Consider the following 20,790-nt stretch of genomic DNA (forward strand, 5'->3'; position numbering starts at 1 on the left):
TGTACAGCATCAAAAAGCCAAGAAAGAACCAGCTTCTTATGTTCTTCCTTGTACAGCTCAGTAACCCAACAAGCCATCATTAATCCAGATGGTCAAACTGACCCCTAACTGCAGCTGACAGATGATAATAAAGGGGTTCCACTCTGGCTCTTCAACCCAGCAGCTTGAGTTGAAGCTTCAAAAGAGGGTTCTCTTCATAGCAAAGTGATTCTGACTAGACCTCAGAACCAGCAGATAAACCTGCCTGATCCACTGGCAGCTGAGCAAAGTAATCAGGACATCTTCACAGTATATCAATAAAAAATTGCTATGTCCATGTTATTCTCAGGAAGAATATGAAACTTATTGTCTGTATTATCAAAACCTGTTTTCCCCAGTAACATACAAGTATCATGTTATATAAGGTAAGTGTAACTTCATCTTCCTAAATGTCTCTTGTAACTCTTTTGCAGATTAGTTCTGTTTCCAGGCATAATGGGAGGAGTGTTTCCTCCCTTAACGTGTTATCTTCTGAAATAAAGTTTGCATATGGAACTACTCGAGTGAACTGTTCTAAATATGGTTAACTGTGGAGGACAATGCTATAGCATGAGTGATCAAGAACTGAATTTCTGCATCACTTATTCTGTTGTTTTCTGTAATCTACTACTCTCCCCAAGTGAAATACAAACATGACAAGCCGAGCACTCAGCTATTCAAGATCACATTTATATAAATCCACCAACAGAACGTGGTGGGATTTATGTTCCACACCAGAGAGCTCCCTACCTCCATGACATGAAGAAACCTGTCCTCAGAGGGCGGATGAGTGGCCTGTAAGATCCTCCAGATGTGCTGAGTTTCATCCAGAGACACCTCCAGCAGATCTCCCACCATCATCAGATCCTCCAGCTGAGCCTTTGCTCCAGGGGACAGCTCCAGCACGGGGGGCTCCAGGCTGCGAGGTACCAGCGGGCTCTTGCGGGGCTGCTTCCTTGGAGTGCCAGAACCTGCCAGACAGAGCCAAGACACAGAGTCCTTAAGGCTGGAAAGACCTCTAAGATTATTGAGTCTGTGCCAATCCCACCATTAAACCATGTCCCCAAGGGCCCCATCCACATGTCTTTTAAACACTTGCAGGGACATCATTCCACCACTTCACCAGGCAGCCTGTTCCCATGCCTGACCACCCTTTCAGTGAAGATATTTTTCCTAATATCCAATTTAAACCTCCCCAGGCAAAGCCAAATGAAGATAAAAGGAAGAGATCAAACCCAAAAGAAGTTCGGTATTTTTTACAACATTTTAAGGTGGGAAACAGTAGCAACCAAAACACATATGCACAGGTTTATGTATCAAATATCAGGAAGCTAACTACAATGTAACTCTGCTGTACTTTCCTCCAGACAGCATATCCTGTACAGCAGTGTGGATAACAGAGCAGTTCCACTCCTCACTGACTCATCCCAGTTATCTACTTAGTTTTATCTCAATGCATAAAAAGCAAATACCTTGAGAGCAGCTTTTAGAAGCAGAGGAATAGGCGTGTTCAGCACAGAAGGAGGGAGCAGTCCACATGTGTGTCACCACCTCCTCTGATTTAATGGGGATTTCCTCATCACAAAACAAATTGGGCTCCAAGCTGCTGGAGGATTTCACACTGGCATTGTCCTGAAAAAGACACACAGAAAACATGCAACATCTGAATCCAGAAAATACCTACTTCAAAGTCAATTCTACTTGGACTGAGCAGTCTGCTGCTCCTAAAGCCCTCCATCAGAGATACCAAGATCAAAGGCAAAAATGATATCCCCACTTACATGGTGGATGAATACAGGAGCTATGGAGATAGGTCAGTTTATTTACAGCTAGCGCATGAAAAACACTTGACAAGTTTCCTCACTCAGCACCTTAAATATGGTCTTCAGAAGTCAACATGATGAAAAGAAGCTTTTTCTGAGCCTACATAATTTATTATTTTGCTCAAAAAGTCTGACTGCAAGCCCATGAAGACTTTATCTTCCATAAAGCAGGGAGCATGCTGACTAAATTACAGTGACTACAGAAAAAAATGATTTAAGATTTTGTAGGTATGGAAAAAGAGCATTCCAGCACAGCAAGATATATCGGCATAATGGCAATCAAATGCTGTCCTGGAATCAGTACTTTTATGGCAGTGTTAAATCAGTTTAAATTAGGACCAAACACTGAAAGAAGAGGGCTGTCATGAATATTTCCATGACCAGAGTACTGATAGCACTGGCCAGTGCTCCTCACAGTGTGTTGAGTAAGACATTGAACAGCTCAAGGTATTGGGCAAGAATTTTTGACATAAAAAAGGAGTCTAAGAACAGTAATCTCTCTCTCTGTGGCCTTCAGTTGTATGTTTAAAAGAAAGTGATGTACAAACTAATAATTTCTGTACAGAACCACAAGAGAGAAATTCAGATTTCAATTGCTCAGATGAAAAGATAAAATAAATATACTCAGAAAGAGGAAGGTATTTCTCCCTACACAGTAAAGAATTTATACCTTGAACAGTATCTTGTTATGGGCATCTTATTGCACTACATTAAAAGAAGTTCAGGGCTAACATGTAAATTTTTAATTTTTTTTTTAAATCATCATTAGCAGCCATAGGCAATACCAGTGCAAAGAAATGAGAAAAAATACAAGACAAAAAATGAAAACAAATTACAGGTGATTTGACCAGTGAATGTGCCTGCTTGCCTAGCTACTGCCCTCCTAATGAAGAGTTACTGGCAAGAACCATGTTTTAATTGAGAAACATGTAATCAAACAGATCATATTTTCATATCTAGATCATATATCTACATCTGTAACAATGGTGCATTTGAGAAGCCAGAGAGTGTGGCTTTCAAAATACAGTCTACAGACCCTTAGGAATCCAGGATTATTTCTACAGGGTCCACAACCAGAGCAAACTCATACATGATGCATAATGATCTGTATCTTGTTTTAAACACACTGGAACACATCTATGTATCAAAAACTGAAAAAAACCAACCCTTAAAAGTCAACAGGGTAGAAATAATTAAATTCTGAGCAACTCTGGGTTTGGGATTTTTAAAATCTTGCGTCTCCTAGTTTGTAGCTGAAGAATTTGATTAGCTGCCTGAAAATTTGTCTTCTATTCCAATCATCTTAGTGGACCTAACAGAACACATTTCTGGTCTCTATCAGCTTTGCTTAAACAGATTTTTTATGATGAACATCCAAATCAAAAGGGTTAAGTATGAGATTTCTAAATTATGACGGTAGGATCATTAAACAAATGAAATGATGCTCCTCCAAAACCCTGAGATCCTGGCAAGCACATGCCATCTTTCTTCACATATGTTTTATCACAGCCTCAGAAAATGCCACATCCTTCAGAAATGCCTTATGAAGACCCCTGATAAAAGAACAGTTTTGGGAATTACTTTTATATATAAAACTAAATTGATTAAAAGCTGTAGCACCCAACAGCAATGTATTCTTGTTGGCATTTCACAGGGAGCTGTAAGACAAACCTGTGTATTTGCATCAGGCTGCTGAGAAACAAAACACTTAAAAATAGGAGATTATAGCACATCATACCTGGAGAATGTGCTGCCCCTCTGTAAACCAGAATATCTGCCTTAAAAGAATTTACATGTCTCTAAGATAGTATCTTTAAAGGCAGAGATGACACTATCACTAGAAAGAAAACACTGCTCAAGAAGAAACTGTGGCATTGCCTTGGTCTCTAGATACTTCAAAGGACATTTCAATACCTTGAAAACACATGGTTTTCTCCACAACTGCCTTTTCTGATGCAAGTTCTCTAGATAAAACACTTCAAAAATTTAACTGCAGTTACAATTTCTGTACTGCATCCAGACACTAATTTTACAACACGATCCAGACATCTCGTCTCAAAAAATTCCACACTCCAAAATGGAACACATGTACTTCCTTTATACAAGGGCTGAATGAAGAGGAAGGTATGAAAACATGAACAAAGCCCTGGCATCAGGAAACTTCTTACACAGCATGCAGTTTTTGAAGGCTAATCATCCTGCTGTAGCAAAAATTTTCCAAGAGCTCTTCATACAGATTCTTATATTTATGACTCATGGTATCTCTGAATGGGGCATAAAGACAATGTTCATCCTCCAGGGTGTTATAAATACAAATCCCTTTTTAAGTATATCTTTTTCCTCAGCATTAAAAGGCACCTTTTGAAATTCCAAAGGAGGAAAGGACTTTGGAAATTTTACATAAAAACATTAAATAACTTGACAACAGTTGAGAGAATGCGGGCATTCAGAAAAAAATCAAGAAGTTCCTCTTCTGCCACAGGCACTTGGGCAGAACATATACAGATAGTTTTAAATACAGTAAATATTCTGGAAAAAATTGATTAAAAGACAGATGTACTTATTCCATGGAAACAAACCTCTCTGGATTACCTACCTTTATGTCATAGCCATATGTCTCCCTGATGTCTTCATCAGAGTCTGTCTCTTCATCATCATAATCCAAAGTCTGCCGTGGGGATGAGGACACACTCCCTATCACTCTGTTAAAGGCTGACTGCTGAAAACTTGTCAAGTGCCCCTAAAAAATGGAATATGGAAATGAAGCAATAAAATTTTCAGGAAAAATCTGTAAAAGTTAAGGAGTTATTAACAAAGAAAACCGTGGTTCTTTTGGCCTGAGGATAACTGCCTGGACATCACAAAACAGACCAGTTACAGCAAGAAGTGAGAAAAAGATAGGGAAATATCCAAGTAAAAGGTTTGGTTAGATTCTGATTACTTGTTTTTTAATAATAGTGATGGAAAATCTAGATACTGTTCTTCAGTGCTACAAATTACAGCTTCACCACAACATGACCTGATCTCACTCTCAAGGTGAAGAGGTCAGCTATGGAATTACCAGTGTTTTACTACATTCCTTGCTGAAATTTACTAACAAGACACCAAATGCCTGTGAGAGTGGCAATCCATGAGAAGTTACAAATACTGTGAGGATGGAGTCTATAAAGAGGTAAACAGAATTTGGACACCAAAGTGGCAACTGTTTTACACATCTTGAGGCCTGTACCCAGCTGTTCCAGCTGACCTGATGTTCCTTACATACACAATGCATAATGATCTGTATCTTTTTTTAAACACACTGGAAAACATCTATGTATAAAAAACTGAATAAGAACAACCCTTATAAGTCAACAGTATAGAAAGGATTAAATTCTGAGTAACTTCAGCAGTTGCTGTTGACAGTGAGTATAGAGGAATAGATCTGTTCCTGAAGCAGCAATGTACAAAACAGAAACCAGCCAAAACCTGTAGAGCACTGAACTAAGTGAGAAGTTTTACCATGTGTAATCCTCAGCTTTTCACTGCCCTCCCCTTTCCCCCACCTTTCTCCAAGAAAAACAAGGCATTTTGACACAGAGGGAACAGCAAGACCTTCCCACGCCTACCTGCAGGTCAGGGTTAGCTGCTGCCTTCTGCAGCTCTGCACTGATGATTTTCTCTGTTTTCTCTCGAGCCGCCTGCTCCACCATGCGCTGGCTGAGCACGGAGAGCTTGGCCAGAGCAGAGGAGAGCTCGTCGGTGGCCAGGGCCTGGCGCGCCCGGTCCTGCCAGCTCATGGCTCGCTCCGTCAGGCACTGCAGGGCCTCCCCCTCGGGCAGCCGCACCGGCAGCTTCTGCAGGGACACCAGCAGCGACAGGATGGTCTCCAGGCGCGGCCGGCGCGAGCGCATGCACAGGGGACACAGGAACTTCACCTCCTTGGCCTGCCAGCTGGAGCCCTTCTTCTGAGAGCTGCTCTTGGGCAGGGGCACGCAGCCGCTGTGGAACCAGTCCTTGCACAGCTCGCACTGCAGCATGAAGCCGCTGGCTGTCTTGCGGCAGATACAGAACTTCACCTCCTCGATCCGGTCCACCATGGTCATCTTGGCCAAGTTGGCTGCCCTGAGAGCGTGCATGGCTTCAATTTCCTTCTGTTCCCGCTCCTTGAACAGAGCCACCTGCCCAGCAAGGAGAAAAACATGTGTCATGACCTTCACAGCTAAGAGAGATTTAATTTTATTAACAAGAAACAAAATCCAGCTAACTCAGATCAAGGTATCTAAACCTCACCCAAAATTTAGGAACTACACGATAAAATTTTAATTAGATCTAAGATACCTCCCCCTCAGTTGCTCATTACTCCCTAGAGTCCTTCTGGTAGAGATGTTATGTAAACTTTAGATAACCTTCTCAATATCTACAAAGTTTCTGAAGTTTATAATTAAATCTGTCCTAAGGCCAAAAGAAGCACAGGTTTTGACTCCAGAGAAGAAATCAGAATCTATTCCACTCAACTGTTACTGAGACAATGGAGCTGAGCATTGTTTCAGAAGCATCTGAGTGACCACATATGTCCTGAAGCAACTTGCACTTCCTTAATGCTTCCATTCAAGTAACTATAATCAAACATACTACAGTAAAATAGATTGTGTATAAGCCACATTAATGACCCTGCATATATTTTCTTTGTTACTTGGGAAAGGCGGCCAGATGTCAGCAAATTATTCTAATAAGCAGCATGAGTATCCTCCAAAGAAGAGGAACCAAATAAAACATTCCCTCCAGCCCAGTGTCCATGACCAAGCATTTGCAGGCTGATCACAGAATTGACCTAACCAAATATGTGTTGGTCCTGGTTAAGACAGAGCTGCCCCTCATTATTTCCACATGATTTCAATAAATGTTAATATTAGATGAGCAACAACAGATACTAACCCAAGAGCATTTAAGTCTTACACACACCCAATGTTATTAAATACCAGCAGTTACACTCTGATCTCTACTTTCACTGCAAATAAAGTTAAACTACATTCTTGTGTCAAACACTAGATTATGAGGTATCTCTTTCAGGAAAAGTCATTTATCAATGAATTTCTATAGATTAGAGATTACTTAAGCCCACACAAGCAGGAGACACCACCTTTCACTGCTCCTTACCACAGCTGCAGCATCCCTGGCCTCCTCCAGCCCATCCTCCAGTTCACTCAGGGATTCCAAGTCAAGATCTTTCCCCTTTTCCTTCTCCATCAACTCCTTTGCCCTCTTCCTCCTGTTCTTACTGCTCCCATAAACACCGATATCAGTCCGTGGGCTCAGAACCTGGAACCACAAGGAAACTTATCCTGTCAGGGACATCTCATCAAGGAATGACAACAGTGATACCAGGGAACAAGAACTACTCAACAATCTAACCCTTTGATACCTGTCAACCAATAGGAAAAAGAGAATAAACAGATAAGGAGAGAAGTATCTTATAGTTATGGAACTGGAATGTGATCAGCAACCAGTGACATGGCAGGTCAAACTGAAAGCCCCTGTGTTTTCTGATTAACTACAGAATTTATTCAGATTACACCATCATGCATATAGCTAATCAAAACACTACATGCAGTTAGACATCTATACTTCAACATTCTCTTCAGGGGCTGTGGCAGTAACATTCTCTGAAAAATCCCTTTGCCCAGGATTTTTCTCCTGGGAGGCTGAGAAGCCTCAGAGAAAAAGGAAAACAATTATCTCATTTGTTTCTCCTATGTTGTGCTCACATGTGGAATATGTTTGGAGAGTGTTTACCCACAGGTGATTGTTTTACTGGATTCTGGTGTGAGTTGCTTGACTCACAGACCAATCAGTGCCAAGCCGTCTCGGGACTCTGTTGTGTCCCAACACAACATTGTTCATTATCTTTTTAGCATTCTTTAAGTATCCTTTTCTGAATTCTTTAGTATATTACAGTTTAGTACAGTATTCTTTAATATAATATAGTATCATAAAATAATAAATTAGCCTTCTGAGAACATGGAGTCAGATTCATCATTCCTTCCTTCATTGGGGCACCACACAAATTTATAGTTTCCTTACTGTATCAAGTCTTAAAAATTATTTCATATTTACATCAACAACTTGGTGCCTGAAAAACCCCTAGAAGTACACTATAAGCCTTTCAATATTGATATGAGAGGCTGAAAAGCACTTTTAAGGACAAGAATAAAGCTTTAAGTCACCATGACTAGTTGGAATGCATACTTAAATATAAAATCTAGCAAATTAAATTCAATATAGGAAAGCTCAAATTGCTACATTTAGGAAGATGCAAAACCAGAACATATTAAATAATTACTTAAGCAGAAGAATATAGAGAAAAAGCTGTATCTAGAATGTATCACAAAGTGAACAGAAGTGAGTGTGATGTGGTTGCAATAGGAAAAATCCCACTGGAAAACATTAAACACCAGTACCCCCCCCCCCCCTTTGAGACACAAAATGTAACTACTGCACTTCACATGGCACTAGGGAAAGTCAGAGTGGGGATTCTGTCTGGATTTGGACATCTCACTAAAAGTGAGGACAAACCTCAGAGAATTAACAACAACATAAGAGAATAAAAATACAGCCTCTGAGAATGCAGCTGAACTGGAACTGTTTTCCTTACAAAAGGGAAGTCTGTCAAGTAGATATGACAGATCTTCAAACACATGATTGATTTTTATTAAAACAAGGACAGTCACTACATTCACTGAAGTGAAATAAACAGTAGCTGACTAAATTGTTTTTATAGTTAAAACAGTTTAGAAAACACCTAATCTATTTTCTTAGCATGTGAACAGTGAGGCAAGTGAAAACATTAATCAATTTGAGACAGGTCTGTGTCTATATCAGGTCTATGTGTCTTCAATGACAAAAAAAATGCTTTACTTTCCCTCCTCTTTCACAAGAGAGAGATTAGGTTGTCTACACATAAAACAGGACTAACCTAACACACTTTCTGCCTTTTTCATTCTTTTTACCCACGAACAGCTGAAATTATATTCTGAAAAGGATCTGTAATCCAGTGTCACTGAACCAGCTCTTCCCTCCAGACAACTGAGGGCCATCATGACCAATTTCTGACAGAGCAGCGTGTTCTTCCCTTCCCTTATTCCCTTCTTCAGACAGGGAAGTGTGTGCTGCTCACCTGTAGCAGGCTGTAGCTGGAATTCTTCTTGAGGAAGGTCCTTCCCGTGCGCTCCCTCCAGGCGCGAGCTGCCGCCACCTGGGACTCGAGCTGGGGCAGCGCGTCCAGGCGCACCGGGATGGGGCGGCCCTTGGCAGACAAGCTCTCCAGCTGCTCCAGGTAGGCATAGTTGCTCCCATTCTGGGGTGAAACAAATTTTTCCAAGTCAACAATTCCATCATTATATCAGCTGTCAGCCTAATTTCAAGCCATACACTACTTTGAAACACTGCCCTCCTTTCCTTTCCTATGGAACTCTGTTTTAGGCAGTGACAATCTACTGTTATTTTAAACAATTCTCTCATACAGCTTTTGTTTTAACAGTCATTTTGATATGGCCAGCTGGCTGAGGCAGTAAGGCAACATTCCATTTCCAGACAGTAATCTAAATGCTGTCTGTTTAACAGCAAGAGCTGTATATGGGCTGATGCAAAATCTATTGGGATTCTCATCTCAACTCCCAACAATACCTGGTATGAGATAAGCAGCTCTAGTTCAGCAATCAGCACCCACAAATATAACAGAACTTGGAACCAAATCATGTGGGTAGAACAACAGAAAGGGAGGTTTCTGAACTAATTCATCTTTTTCAGAAAATCCTGGCCACCATTGCCATTAAAAAAACAAATTTCCATAAAAACAAAATTTCCACAGGCAGATCCAAAACTGAAAACCTGAGAGCACCCTCTGCTGCAGCTAAATATTTTCCGTGACAGCATACTGAACAGTTCCAAAACCAAATACCATATCATAATGAATTTGCTGGCTTTCCTATCTGCTCTGAAATACATAAAAGGAAGGGAAACAGAAATTGGATAGCCAGAGGGGAAACAAATGCACAAAAAGAAAATCAAGTACACGAGCTCTGGTGAGCACATTTAAGAGCCATAAGGCTTCTCTTCAGACCACCTTTGTGAGGAGAGGTGCCAGGAATAAAAGACACATCCAAATAAAAGAGTGCAAGCAGAAGATTCCAGGCCCTGCTGTGACCCCTACCTGAATGGCCTCCACTTTGGCTGTCCAGTCTCTAGCTCTCTGCAAGGCTTCTTTCAGTGCCAGCACATTGGGCAGGTACGCAGGGATGTTCTTGGCCTCGTTCACAATGCCCTCCAGAGCCATCATACTCTGGCGTGGTCTAGAGCAAGAAAAACCCAATTCCAGCCTTCTCTCAAAAACCAGTCATCTAAAGGCATAAATTTGACAGCTGGTGATGCAATTCAACCACTACACTGCAGGGTAGGACACCATGGCTCTATGCTTGGAGGCTACCAAATAACAGGAGGTGAGAAAGCTGATTGTGGGCTTGCCACAATCAAGCTTAGAATGGCACAAAATCACAAACCCTAACCACCAGGAAAGCTGTCTCTTGTTGGTAGCTTAGTCAGAGCTCTTTGTGGAGAGGGATGAATAGCAAGGGCAGCAGCAACATACACAGCCTTATCCTCCTGTCACTGTGCAACATGACAGGGAATCAACATTTCTGCAATTCAATCTCAAGTCCAACTCTAGAACAATCTAACTGCTGAGAAGCTAAAAAAAAAATAAAACAACAAAATAAGAAAGGCAACTACAGCTTCAAGGGCCCACCTCACAAGAGCACACAAAAGTGTGTGGCCTGTAAGAACAGTTTGTAAGGAACACTCACCTGGCCTGCAGGCAGACCTTGGCCTTCTCCTCCCACCTCTCTGAGACTGTGAGCAGCTCCTGCAGCTCAGCCATGGCTTTTTCTACAGCATGATGTGGTGCCAGGCCCACACCAGAGTCAATCAGCTTCTTCATCACATCCAGGGTGACTCTCTGGGGATCCAAGAGGGTGGACCTCACCTCATCCAGCCACCGTGCCTGCTGCAGCTCCTGCTTCAACCTTGGCAGCTCAGGAAGTTCAACATAAAGGCCAGAGCCCATGTCTATCAACTCCTGCAGCTTGGAAGAGTCTGGGATCTCATCAATCATGGCTTCCTGAGCACGCTCATGAAACTCCTCCACATCATCGAGCAGATTCTGAAGTAACATACAGCACAAATCAATTAGGGAAAAACACCCACAGAATCCAAAAGAAAATGCAACTGAGGGATCAGCCAGCTGTGAATCTGTATGTGATCATCACATCATCAGTCTGAGCTTCTACACACAAGGCCAGCTAGCTGTCATAAGCCATCAAGTGTGACAAAAATTAAGTAACAGACCATCTAAACTTATTTGATGGCCTAATGTTTCATGCCCTAGGCACATCAGTTGCATCAAACTCTGCACCTAAAATAGTACAACTGCAAATGACAACAGCTCCCAACAAAACAATATTCAGTACTGCTCAGTCAATAATCATTTTAAAATAGTGGGGAGAAGAGGGACCTCTGCAAGCAGGTCATCATTTCAATAGTGTCAGGGGCATTACAGTAATGACAGCAACACAAAGCAGAACAAAACATGCTGAGGAGAAATAACAAGCCAGAAATGTGTGAGAACATGAATACCACAGGTCCTAAAAATAACAATGGTGAAGTCTGAAAGTAATATTCCCTAAAGCAGGACTACCACTTTTAAGCATCAGGGATTTATTGCACTAAAGAAAGAAATGAAAATGCAAAACCCTCTTATTAAAGGAGACAATTTCATAGAAATCCAACTGCACTGCTGCAGTTGTCCTCATCCTCATGTTTTGGCACTGCAATGAAAAAAAAAATCAAAGACAGCAAACAGGAAAGAATCTCTGCGGGAGACCCATTCAAGGACATTCAAGCAAGATACTCCATGGATTCACCCTCAAGTCTGTTACAAGACAGGCATTTCTGACAGCAAGCCAATGGCACAACCATGAGCAAACCCTGCATTTCCTAACCCTTAGGTTATGCCTTTTTTGGCTGATACTGCTTTTCATGTCTGCCTGAAAATCAGAAGGCATTTGTAAGAAAAAACAAGATCTACATCATAAAGATTGTGATTTAGGGAACATACTCTGAATGCTTCATAGTGGCAACAGTAAATTAATGTTACAGTTTAATAATTACAATGCCTTTTGTGTTAGAAAATATTCATCATCCAACATGACAATCATTTTGCTATTCATCATGATGGATAATTGCATTCAAATGCCATGCTACAAGCTAGCGAGTGCTTAGGCATAAATGATCATTATCTGACTTCATTCAGAAATGAAAAGACTACAGTTTGTAATCAGAAAAATGATAACTATTTATTTATTGACTAGTGATTATACTGAGGCTTCAAGAGCATGCACATGCATAGGCAGAGTACTTCAACTAGAACCAGATTCCTCCCTAATGCTGAGGGGTGAGGGAAGATGGACTAGCTGGGAGAAGGCATTAGACAAAAATACAAGCTGAAACTGTTAAGAGTAAATTCTATGCCTGCAGCCCTCTCATCTATGAACTATGTTTTAATTAGAAGCAGGTTTTAAATACATTAAAAACAAAAAAGCCTTTCTGAGAACAATCTTACATGTCTACCTAATAGATGATAATAACATTTCATTAATAAATATTAGTATTTTTACTAATACTAATAATATGTGTAATACTAATGTGTGTGTAAAGAAGTGAAGTAAAACCATCCTATCATATGAGGATGAGAAAGCACTTTCCACTTTATTAGATGCCAGCAAACTGGTAAAGAACACCCTTGAAGGACAAAGACAGCATCAACAAGCCTGGCAAACCTGCACACTAGAGCCCTATGGTTTTCTGAAGGAAGTTGTTTTCAGAAAAAATACCAATATTACATAAACAATAAGAAATTCCAATGTAAAGTCTCTCTTATCAACACTGAACTATCATGGAAAAGTTTTTATATAAACTTTCATGACATACAAACACTTATGGAAAAAAGGCCTTCTAAAAAAAACTAACTTATTTTTGAACTGTATGTTTGATATGTAGCAGCAGCTGCACCTATGGTAATGCACAGGATTTTAGGCCCTCTAGTACTACACAACATCTGTACAAGTGTACAAGCAGAGCATGCAGGTTTAATAAGTATTAACATACATCTCAGGAAGCATTATTCTAAGCAAAAAATCTTTATTAAGGATGTTTCTTAAGGAGTTTTCTACAAGTTGGTTAGTAGGTGAAACGTTGTTTAGTATTTCATCACCAGTGACAGAGAAACAAATGAAGACTGCTGCTGAAAACAATTGCTATGATGCAGAGTGCCAGAAAGATAAATGGTAATAGCAGCCAGGGGAATCAGTATGATCTGGATTACTTATTAGTCTAGATTCAGCCAGAGACAGGTGCAAAGATATATATGAAGGGCAAGAAATGCAGGCCATGCATACAGATTAAGAAGGCTGTAGCTGGAAAGCAAGGCTGAGATGTATTTAGGGAATAACAATGTGGCACTGCTCTCCTGCTGCCCTGAAAAAGCACACCAGGGTAACACTCAGAGGTTTCTACAATAAAGGGTAGGATTTAGCCAGAAACTGAACCTCTACAGAGAGCATTAATGATGGTGGAATAAGAGTCACTGGTTCAGAGATTTAGTACTGGGCTGTCTGGACAGTGACAGGGGAAGGGGATCTTCCATCTTTGTTTAGCAGCACTATCACATCTGACAACACCTGTTGCACCAGGCACCTGGAAAAAGTGCACACATGTTTTACATCAGAAGCTTTTCATCCTCTACACCAGGCCAAATTGTCTGTTTAAAAAAACATACTACCACAAACCAGAACAAAGTCAAAGGCACAACACAATCAGAGGAGCAGATGCAATCTTACCTTGACTTGTCGGGCCTGGCTGATGACACAGGGCAAGCTGAACAGCTGCTGCACAAACGCTTTAAGCTCCTCCATGGTCAGCTTGGTCCGTGTCCTTCCACTGTCCTGGCTCACTCTGCTGCACAAATGGGCATAATTAACTATTAGGTGAGAGAGATGATTATCCTATTCACAGTGACAGAAATTATCTATCAGGATTACTGAGAAGTTACCAAAAACATTTAATCACCTAAGAACTCAAAAAGAAAAACGTAATTGGAACTCAACAAGAACTCCAAAATCCTGAAAAGAAAATTTAATGCAATTCCCCCAAGTCCCTGCAGGATCATTTACCCTACCCTTCAGAGGTACAATTGTGTAGGTGAGTTTCAAACTGAGTTTGTCACAAATAAAAGAATATAGCCCCATGAAGTCTGCTTTAGGCAGCTCAGGAAGTTGTCTCATGTGCCAGGCACTGAAAGAATCTGAGATCTGTAACAGCAACAAGCCCTGAACACAAGTCTTGTTATCCAGTGCTTTTTCTCTCTTGTAGCCAGAGAAATGCTGAAACTGACCTTGCAACAGAGGACTGATATTCAGTGAGACAGGTTCTGCAAAGACATTTCCATTAAATATCCCTCAAAGCAAGTGTAACAAGCCCACTGAATGGAGTAAGAGACTTAAAAGTGACACACTGCATAAATTAAATACTTGGGGTACAGATCACTGGCAGGCACAACTTCCAAAGTACAACAGATTGCAAATACTGAAGAGTTGTTCCCTACTAATGAATCTATATTTTAATACTACAGAAATAGTAAAGAATAAAAAAAAAAATCTATCTTATGCTATGGACTTAGATAATGTTGTAAATGTAAAATTTAGATTAATGATCAAATATAATTACACACCAGCTAAACCTCAGAGGGGAATAAAGAATCCTGCAGGCTCCAACAGACAGTGATGAGGAGCAGTGGCTGCAGCAGACCAGCTGTCTCTCCCTACAATTCTCTCACATGTTCAGCAAAATACTTCATCAGCAATCAAATACAACTTCCCCAAAAGGATTTCACATTTCAGCACATAAGTCAGCTAAAAGCAGAATGTTTGTAACATTCCAGCTAAGCCCACCTTTGGGCCATTTGTGCCACTGTATCTGCCTCTACCCCTCCCTACCTCTCAGTGACTCACAGCACTAAGGAAAGGAAACACAGAGAAGATTGCACACAGCATACAGTAAAACCTCAGGGTATTTAACTCTTCCAAGTCCAATGAAGCAACAAAGAGGGAGATGGAAAGTACTGAAAAGCTGCCGTTCCTACCTGTGTTTTTGCTTTTTGCTCAGAAGCAGCTGTGCTACTGAAGCACAGGTCTCTGCTTCCTTCACAGCATCTCGGAGCCTGCGGAAAAGATCGTTCTCTGGGTATTTCCTGTCTTCAGCATCCTCCAACATTACTCTCAGCTCAATCACATCTGTAAAAAGAGCACATAAATTATTTGTATGCAAAAAAGAAAGATTTTAGATGGCTTCGATGGCTTTCAATCAAGATTCCAACAGCATAGCTCAATTTGAAATGCACAAGGCTAATGACAGGACAGAACACATGCAGGAGTTTCAGGAAATCCTATTAAGAATGACAGAAGTCTGACCTTTCTTGTGGTTGAGATTGGCAGACAGAGCCTCTGTAACTCTACTGACCCAAGTGTCGTAGGACTGTGCTCTAACCTTCACTCCATACAACAAAGAAGGAAGGTCTTCTAGTGGATACCGGTACCTGAGGGTATGGAAGAAGACAGAAAGTTTTAATGCCCACATGAAATCAGGATATTAATAACATTGAGTTTTTCCAGCTACAGCAAGGCCAGAAAAACAGAACATGAACGTCACTATCATATTTTCTGAAAAATCCTTTGCCCAGGATTCTTCTTGTCACCTTATTGCAGGGGTTCCATACTGTTGTCTCCTTATCACAAAAGTTCCATACCTTCTTGGTGTTTCTCATGGGCTTCTCCTCAGAGCACTGACTCTTCCTTCTTCACACATCAGCCAAGTGACTCCAGTTCCTTTCTCACCCAGCCACCCCACTCTTTTATAGCACTCTTCTTCTCATTGGTTACAGCTGTGGCCTGTTAAAGTCAAGCCTGTTCCTAATCTTTGATAATTGGCCCAGCTGCAACTCCTTAGGGGTAAGATTACTTCCTACACTATATTTATTTTCTTATATTCTATCCCCCAACAGATTCTTCTCCTGGGAAGCTGAGAAGCCTCAGAGAAAAATGAAAACAATTTTATCTCATTTGCTTCTCCTGTGTTTTGCTGCTTTGGAATGTGGTTGGAGATTGTTTATCCAACATGTGAATTGTTTTGACTTAATGACCAATTGTGATGGTCATGACCAAAACAACCAAATGTGATGGTCAAATGACTTAAATGTTTTTTGCTTAATGACCAATCACAGTCAGGCTGTGTCAGACTCTGAGGAAAGAGTCACAAGTTTTTCATTATTATCTTTAAGCCTTCTGTAAGTATCCTTTCTCTATTCTTTAATATAGTTTTAGTATAGTACTCTTTAACATAATATCATAAAATGATAAATTAGCCTTCTAAGAACATGGAGTCCGATTCATCTTTCCTCCCCACGATAGGGGACCCCAAAAACACCACACATGTACAACACTTGTTCACCTAGGAACCAAGAAACAAAGTGGATAAAAATACTTCTTAAATGAAGGAGAAAAAGAGTGTTACCAAATGTATTTGGCCACTGGGCTACAGCAAACTATTGGACATGGAAGAAAAGCAGGGACAGAAATATCCTGTGTACCTTAGACACTTCTTCTGCATGGGACAGGGACATAAATCAGAAGGATGGTACAAGCACACCAGGCGCTCAGGATTGCAGGAACACGTCAGAGCTGACAAGAAGCACGTGGTTCTGCAGGCTGTGCACTGACGTTCATCATCTGGAACCAGCTCAAACACCTCTTCCTCAGACATCAACACCCCCTGACAAGAAGAATTAGCCACTTGCTCAAAATTTCTAATGCAAGCAGGGGGAGAGGGAAGCAGAAAGTTCTTTTGCAAGCATTTATTACTCACCATCTGTACAACAGACTCCCTCAGGCGTGTCTCCTCCTCTATCAAGAGAGTCATCTCCTTGCAGACCATGGCAGCCAGCCCTACATCCAGGCACTCAGGATCTGCAGCCATCTTGAAGATCAGCTCTTCATGGGAGAAAACACAGTGACGTCCCAGCCTCCGGTAGTGACTCACACACTGGCGTCCAATGGGGAGCTACAGAAACATCATCATCATCATCATTCAGGGAAAAAAATCATCTCTCAGTTCCCATTCTCCTTTCTTGGAGAAAAAAATGGGAAAAGACAACCCAAGAGCTGTCTTTGATGGGACAGAGAAAATTCTGTGGCATTCACATTCTCTGAACAGAGAGATAATTCTCTCTCTCAGGTTTTTTCCTGGAGAAGCACAGACAGAAGAGAAAGCAATTCTTATCTCAAGTTGCTGCTCCTGTTGTTTTTGCACATGTGGAATGTGTTAGGAAGATTGTTCACTTGAAGGGAGTTCTTAATTGGATTCTGGTGATGGTTGTTTTTATTAATTGGCCTATTGGGTCAAAGCTGTGTCCTGGCTGTCTCAAGGCTGTCCTTTAGTATATATCTTTGTATAGTATAATATGGTATCCTTCTAGTACACTTTAATATAATACAGTATAATGTAATACAGTTTAATAAAGCAATTGTTCAGCATTGTGAATCAATGGAGTCAGATGCCAATCATTCCCCTGTATTCAATAAGATTCTAACAACCTTAAATCATGTCACAGATGAGGACAGAGAGGGTATCAATGCTGGGGAGGGGCATTTTCCATAACCTTATGCACCTAATGTAGAGACAAATGTTTAAGAGTTGTTGTCCTAAGGCTCTTTTTACTTCCAGTGGCAAGAAACTGGCACCAAAGAGAAGTCACCTGGTCCACACTAAGGTGAATATATTCCCCTCTGGATATTACTATGGTGGACATAGACATTTAACCCTAAGATTCCTACAGTTAACCAGAACTGGTATCACTCATTTTGTGCCTTCTGAAGCAAAAAGATGCTAAATTAATTTACTGCACATATTTCTGGCTACATTTTACGTAAGCAAAGGAAATTTCACATGGCTGGTGCAGTTTTTCTCAGAGGCTACACTCATATTCCATCATGAGTGTTGGAGGAAAGAAAAGAGCCCTGACACAATGCCAGTCCTGCAGACAATTTTTCTGCTAAAAGAATAAAAGTCCCCAAAAAAGACAAATGTCCATTCATTGTTTAAAAGACAAACCTAGAGATAAATAAACTAGAGATGAGATCCTAACTTCCAACTGTTAACCCTGGATAGTAACAGAACACTCCTTTGACAGTTTCCTGAACAACCCACATGAGCTATGCACTGACGTGGCACAGCTATCAGAACAGCACTAATATGATTAAAAGACACAATGAGCTGGAACAAAGGAGAAACAAAGACTCTTATAAGCCTATCTCCAATATCCAAATGACAACAGTACTTCAAGACAGGACACAGACCTGTATCAAATTCAGGAAGTGGTATCACAGCTAAAGCTACTGTGAGATGCCACTTTTTGGTTAACCAGTAATTAAAAAGGAAGAACGTGCTCAAAGTTTCAGTTTGAAGTTGCCTAAAATTAGAATTACTTTGTATAATGAAACTTCCTTCAGTTTCTAACTGCTATCCCAAGAACTATAAATATAAAATACACTGTTTAACTGAAAAGAGCTTTCAGGTAGTGAAGTTACTAACACACCACTTGCAAAAGTCACATAGCAAATTATACAAAAGAACAGACCCAGTCAGCAGTGCAGAAGTTCACAGCTTCAGCAAAGTTATATCCCTGGTTAAATCCAGAGTGATAGGCACGAGGAAAGGTCACAACAAACTCGCCAGCACACTGATTTGTCCTGAAAACCTAAAAAGGGGAGGATAAAGGAATGAAAAAAATATATAACATGCAACAGCTGAAGACACAAAAGTACAAGATGTTTGAACACCACTTTCTGTACCCATAGATCACCACAGGTAACAGCTATCCCAGTAGTGGTAAGGATTGTTTTTGCCTTCTGAACATGAATACTCAATTTACAGCTTTTTTCAGAATATATAAGCAACAGTTGAAAACTGTCTTTATGAATCCCAAAAGGGATGTTTCTCTACCACCATTTAATCCGTTGTACCAAAAAATGCAAAAGCTTCTGGAAAAAAGTTGATGGTTTGCTTTGTTGGGGTATTTGCTAGGGAAGCAATTTATCCTAAGACAAAAGCAAATGATAGTGACTACTGCTTAGAGGTCTGCAGTCAATTATGTTTGGTCAGAAAAGCATTTTGCAATGCTGAGATTTCTACTGAATGCAAGACAAGTATTTTACTGTCAAGAGTTTTTAAAGGCATTTCAGACAAACTTTCTGTTACACAAGGCAGGGGATTTTTTAAATTAAAAATTAACTGTAATACACAGCACATGCTTGTTGTGGAAGGTATTTTACGTAGGAAGCTTGGCACACTCACTTCCTGTTATAAGAAAATTTAAATTTCCTGGTTAGTCCAGGGAAGAGTCTAAAAAACAGCTTTTAAAAACACCCTATAAGTAATGAATATGCAAATAAAAATTCTTCAGAGTTATGCCAAACCATTGTTATACAAATCTGGCAGAGAATGAAGAAAAGAGAGCACATAGAAGTACTTATGTAAAAAATGCTTGTGTGCTACTCACTGGTACACCATGTTCCATCAGCACATTGGGGTTCATAATAGTGACCAGCTGATGCAGGAGATCAGGCTGGGACTCAAACAGCTCAGGAGCCAATTCCTTCATCACATCTTCCAGCTGCTCTGCTGCATGAGAGGGCACACCATACCATGTCTTGGGCTCTCCCCTACCAAAACACAAGCACAGGAATGAGCACAAGGGAGAGAGGGAGCTGATGGTGCCACCCAGCTGTAAAGCACACCTCACAGCCAGCAGCACTGGCCTCATAAGCCATTTTACACCTAGATTAAAAAAATGTCTTTAATCAACAAGCATCTTCTTCAGGATGTATTACTCTAACCTGAAAAATCAGTTATCCAACACAGTTCTCAACATACTTTGCAGAAGATTTGCCTTGACAAGCTTAACACGGAAGAGAATTGTCACTTACCATGCTCCCCAAAAGGGTAAAATAGGCAATTATTTTCCTTCAGGAAGAAGGAATTTGGTTTAATAAACAAAACCTTGGCTGTCACACCTACAGTCTAAGAAAGATCATGGTACTCCTCCATTCAGTTAGGCTTGAAGTTATATTCCTAAAACCAACAGAACAGCCAGTGGAGTAAAATACAATCTCTCTAATTCCTAACTAATTACTAAAAATTTGGGATCCACTGGACTATTAAGACAAAAAATGCCAAACAACCTGGATTACTTAAGTACAAGGGAACAAAAAGACTAACAGGACCAAGACTAATCAAATAATCAATCAAGCACTATTCCAGTCCTTTTCTAACCAAAACTAACTGCCAGCCCTAGCATGCACAGAGCTGAGATTTCTGTTTAAAATCTGTTTTACTCGATTTTAGCAAGTACAAGCAGGAATCTGCTCACACAGCCGTGTGGACATGCATTATCCCTGTGGACGTGCATTATCCCAGAGGCGGGAGCGGCATTCCCGGCAGGCTGCGGTGCCCTCTGCTGGCAGCAGCCGGCAGTGCCCGCTCCTGGAAGAAAAGCAGGGACAGAAGCCGGACGGACACACGGACCCCCGCCGGACCGACGGACACATGGAGCAGCTCATCAGCATCTCAACCGGGAACAGTAATGCCCTTCCCGAGCGGGCATTCCCGATGGGCACCCATCAGACCTGGCTAGCGAGCGTGCTTTGTCAAAGACGTGCAGCTTTTCTGAGCTGATGGTTTGAAGGCCATCAGCTCATCTCTCCCATGTCCAGCAACCTTTCCAAAGCTTCCCACAGCTCCCTCTCCA

At 40.9% G+C, this 20,790-nt stretch overlaps 1 protein-coding gene across 2 annotated transcripts in view; it reads right to left on the reverse strand.

Moving 5' to 3' along the window:
* The window catches only part of KDM5A (lysine demethylase 5A), a 49,210-nt gene that overhangs the window by 6,264 nt on the left and 22,156 nt on the right, over positions 1-20,790 (reverse strand). The window contains exons 12-26 of one of the 2 annotated variants that reach the window (XM_059471647.1): positions 19,543-19,705; positions 18,622-18,741; positions 16,851-17,045; positions 16,576-16,757; positions 15,401-15,525; positions 15,073-15,223; positions 13,772-13,886; positions 10,682-11,037; positions 10,033-10,171; positions 8,998-9,177; positions 6,981-7,142; positions 5,450-6,001; positions 4,438-4,581; positions 1,491-1,650; positions 769-989 (exon numbers count right to left, since the gene is read on the reverse strand). In XM_059471647.1, coding sequence (XP_059327630.1) covers positions 769-989; positions 1,491-1,650; positions 4,438-4,581; positions 5,450-6,001; positions 6,981-7,142; positions 8,998-9,177; positions 10,033-10,171; positions 10,682-11,037; positions 13,772-13,886; positions 15,073-15,223; positions 15,401-15,525; positions 16,576-16,757; positions 16,851-17,045; positions 18,622-18,741; positions 19,543-19,705 — 2,965 coding nt within the window. Of the gene's footprint in view, positions 1-768; positions 990-1,490; positions 1,651-4,437; positions 4,582-5,449; positions 6,002-6,980; positions 7,143-8,997; positions 9,178-10,032; positions 10,172-10,681; positions 11,038-13,771; positions 13,890-15,072; positions 15,224-15,400; positions 15,526-16,575; positions 16,758-16,850; positions 17,046-18,621; positions 18,742-19,542; positions 19,706-20,790 lie in introns of both variants that reach the window. The other variant, XM_059471645.1, reaches the window with a different exon arrangement.

The sequence above is a fragment of the Ammospiza nelsoni genome, chromosome 5 (assembly GCF_027579445.1).
Source record: "Ammospiza nelsoni isolate bAmmNel1 chromosome 5, bAmmNel1.pri, whole genome shotgun sequence".
NCBI classification, from domain to species: Eukaryota; Metazoa; Chordata; class Aves; order Passeriformes; family Passerellidae; genus Ammospiza; species Ammospiza nelsoni.